Source organism: Trypanosoma equiperdum, assembly GCF_001457755.1.
Source record: "Trypanosoma equiperdum strain OVI genome assembly, contig: ctg_1358, whole genome shotgun sequence".
NCBI lineage: Eukaryota > Euglenozoa > Kinetoplastea > Trypanosomatida > Trypanosomatidae > Trypanosoma > Trypanosoma equiperdum.
In genome coordinates this window covers 1-3,060 of record NW_027123347.1, presented here as the reverse complement: position 1 = coordinate 3,060, position 3,060 = coordinate 1, and the positions used below count along the sequence as shown (strand labels likewise).

The following is a 3,060-nucleotide window of genomic DNA, read 5'->3' as shown; positions in this document are numbered from 1 at the left end:
CAGTGGGGGGAAACTCCCACGAAGGCACGAAGCAAATTTAAAAATAAAATAAAATGTCGCTTGGTGTTGGTGCCGCTGATGACGACTGCAATGTTCCACTGCCGTCTTTGGTCATTTCGCAGGCGCCTTTGACGTCAGGTCCCCCCTGTGGTACCAGGCGCAGGCAGGTTGCCGTTGCCAATACTAATTTTCCCGCCGTCCCCCCCCGACGTTGTCGTGCAGTTGTTTTCCCTTGCTTGGTTATTCATCGTAGACCTGAATGCCTGTTGGATCGTCACACCCCCTTCTGTTGCTGCTTTGTCACCGAAGGCTGCTTGTCTCAGTGTCGGAGTTACGTCATCTGAAGTTAGCTTCGCGTCTTCAGAAGTGGCCGGTACGAAATTGCTTGCTGCCGTTGCAACTTGTTCCGCTACAGCCTGGACGTGCTGACGCACGTTGGTTTTCTGGTAATCTTTTAGTTCGGCCAGGTTCAACCCTTTGAATGCGGTTGTTTGCTTAGCTTTTTGATCCTTTTTCTTGCCGCCAACCAGTCTGCCCATTGATCTTCATAACCTTTGCCTTTCTGGTTGGCGTCTGCGGCATTAGCGTGCCATTCGCCTTTGGACTTGTCTTTCACGAACATGTCCTGCCAGCTGGGGTCGCTTAGTGACATGGTGATGTCCATTACCAAGTTTATGTCCTCGTGCGGCGGCGATGAAAGGTCTTGTAGAGTGATATCTGTCCTCGCTAGTGCCAGTATTTTGCATAGTTCCCTGTACTTATGCTTGTTGGCGAGGGTTCTGATTGTCTGGTATGTAGAATGCCACACCATTTCCCCGGAAATAAAGGTTGCTGAGAATACATAGTGTACATGGGGCATTGTGTTACGACTATAGTCTGTGTTTATCTTCCTCCAGACGTGCGTTGATGTTATTGGTTTTATAATTGCCATCAGAGGCGTGGGAAGAGTATATGTATGGTTTTGGCGTACGCACTATGTTTACCGTATTTTTCTGGCCTTATTTTCCTCCAGTTGTTTTTTCAACATGAAAACGAAGGTGCCCTGCGTTAGGTGCTGGCTTCTACTTCGATAAGCAAAGTTCTCTGTAAAATACCCACAACTTCTTAAGTCACACCTCGCCCTCATAACCCTATTTCCTTCTTTCTCTTATAAACGGCCACTTCGAATGCCCTATAATTATTGTTTGTCCTGGCTGTTAAATACAGTCTTTCCGCCTTTAAACATGCTGAAAGCATCATGTCTCTAAGAATTAGCTCAGTTAGTAGCTTTTGTGTTTTTAGTACTCAGAGTATTTAGATATTTATTGTTTGTTGCGGAATTTGTGCTGATGCTCGAAGTCTACTCAACAGCTCCTTGTTTATAGCGGCTTCCAGTTGAGCAGCTACATTAGGCTTGTAAATGGCCAGGTTTCTGTCACGCTCCGTTTAGATGCAGATGATTTAATTTTTGCTGTTGTCTTAAGCTGGAGTTTCGAGGTTTTATGTAAGACGTGTTGCTTTGAAATACAATCTAAAAAGTTTTTTCAGCTATATCTTGCTTTGGATTGGTGCTTTCTTTTGAAATTGACCGCAGAGAAAGCTGTAATTTAAATAAAATACATATAATAAATGGTTACTATTTAGTGTTTCGTGCTAAGAACTTATAAATCCAATTATACTCTAGTAAATTCACTCGTTTCTAATATACTAAATTCCCTGCTAAACCTGCATTTTCAGGCCTTTACATGCTTCACTCTAGAAAAAAATGCGTACTTTTACCTAATAACTTGCCCAATTTTTATGAATGTAACATCCACTGTGGCTACTTTTTATACATTTAGCTGTGACACAACAAAGGTTTTATTACTTTTGTTCTTTGTTTTTATGCGGGTTTCCTCCTTTTGTTACCTTTTCTAAATTTGATACTACTTTTGGCATTTTCTGAGAGGATTGGTGCGATCATCAGGTGCTTGGGTTGTCTTTGCCTCCTTTATTCAATTAATTCTTGCTATAGACTGCTTTTATACGAGTTTTACTGCCTTCGTAAGTTGAATTCTATGTTTTATATTGGTGCATATTCATTATAGCGGTTTGAGTAGAAACGGTGCATTCTTAAAATAGTTCTCTAAAACATGTCAGCAGCGGTATGTTTGGAAGACTTCCGTTTCTTTTCAGGTATAATAACCGTCGATACGTTTAATTTCAGTGCGTTATATGTATATATATATATATATATAACTAAAAAATTGCGCTAATAAGAATATGTAAATTAGCACTCTAAATAGTTATCTTTTTCATATGTACAACTTGTGAAAATATCTATTTCACCATAAAACCCCATCGAACTTATGGCAAAATTTCAGTTTAAGTTTTTTTTTAATCTTTTAATCCATGATTATAATCTGTATAATTTTATAGCTGAATCCAAAACATTTAAAATTTATGGTTGCCGTAGACTTCTATTGCGGTCGAACTCCTTTTGTGTGGATGCGCCTTCGATAATAACAGAACGCCGACAATTTACTTGTAAACATGCCCATGAACGTTTTACCGCGTTACCCTCCTCTATTTGTCAAGTGTTTTAGTCTCTTGAATTACAATTGGTGTCGCGAATACTCTCTCTTTCCTTGAATTCTTTTTAGATACACAATCATTTTCCTATCATTATGTATTCTTATCAAAATTAGTTCTCTTTTAAATGGCTTTAGCTAATGCTTCGGGCACAAACAGAGCAGTGCCTGTGTGTTATTTTTAACATTTTGTAACTCATTCAAAGTTCCTCTATCACTGCGTATATCTTCTTTTTTAAGCAGGTTCCGTGATTCTGTTCTTCACTTCCCGTCAACCGTAATTCATCAGTAGCCTTTTCTTTTAAAAAATTCCACCCGATAATATTATATTGTGTTTCCCCAATACTGGAAATTATTACTTTATCTACTGATAATATGACTTAGACAGTACCTCATACTTACTAAGTCCCTGTTCGTTCCTTTATCTGTATTTTCTGACCTGGAGTTTACTCTTTAGAATCACCCTTTCACACCATCAGTTTACACACTCACAACACTCTCCTATCATTAT

At 39.2% G+C, this 3,060-nt stretch overlaps 1 protein-coding gene across 1 annotated transcript; it reads right to left on the bottom strand.

Annotated features, from left to right (window-relative positions):
* Positions 1-134: 134 nt before the first annotated feature.
* TEOVI_000563100 (uncharacterized protein) lies at positions 135-539 on the bottom strand (the record flags this gene model as incomplete). The annotated part of the gene is made up of 1 exon (XM_067221199.1): positions 135-539. One exon carries the CDS (start codon positions 537-539, stop codon positions 135-137), a length of 405 nt encoding a protein of 134 aa, XP_067077300.1.
* Positions 540-3,060: the final 2,521 nt, after the last annotated feature.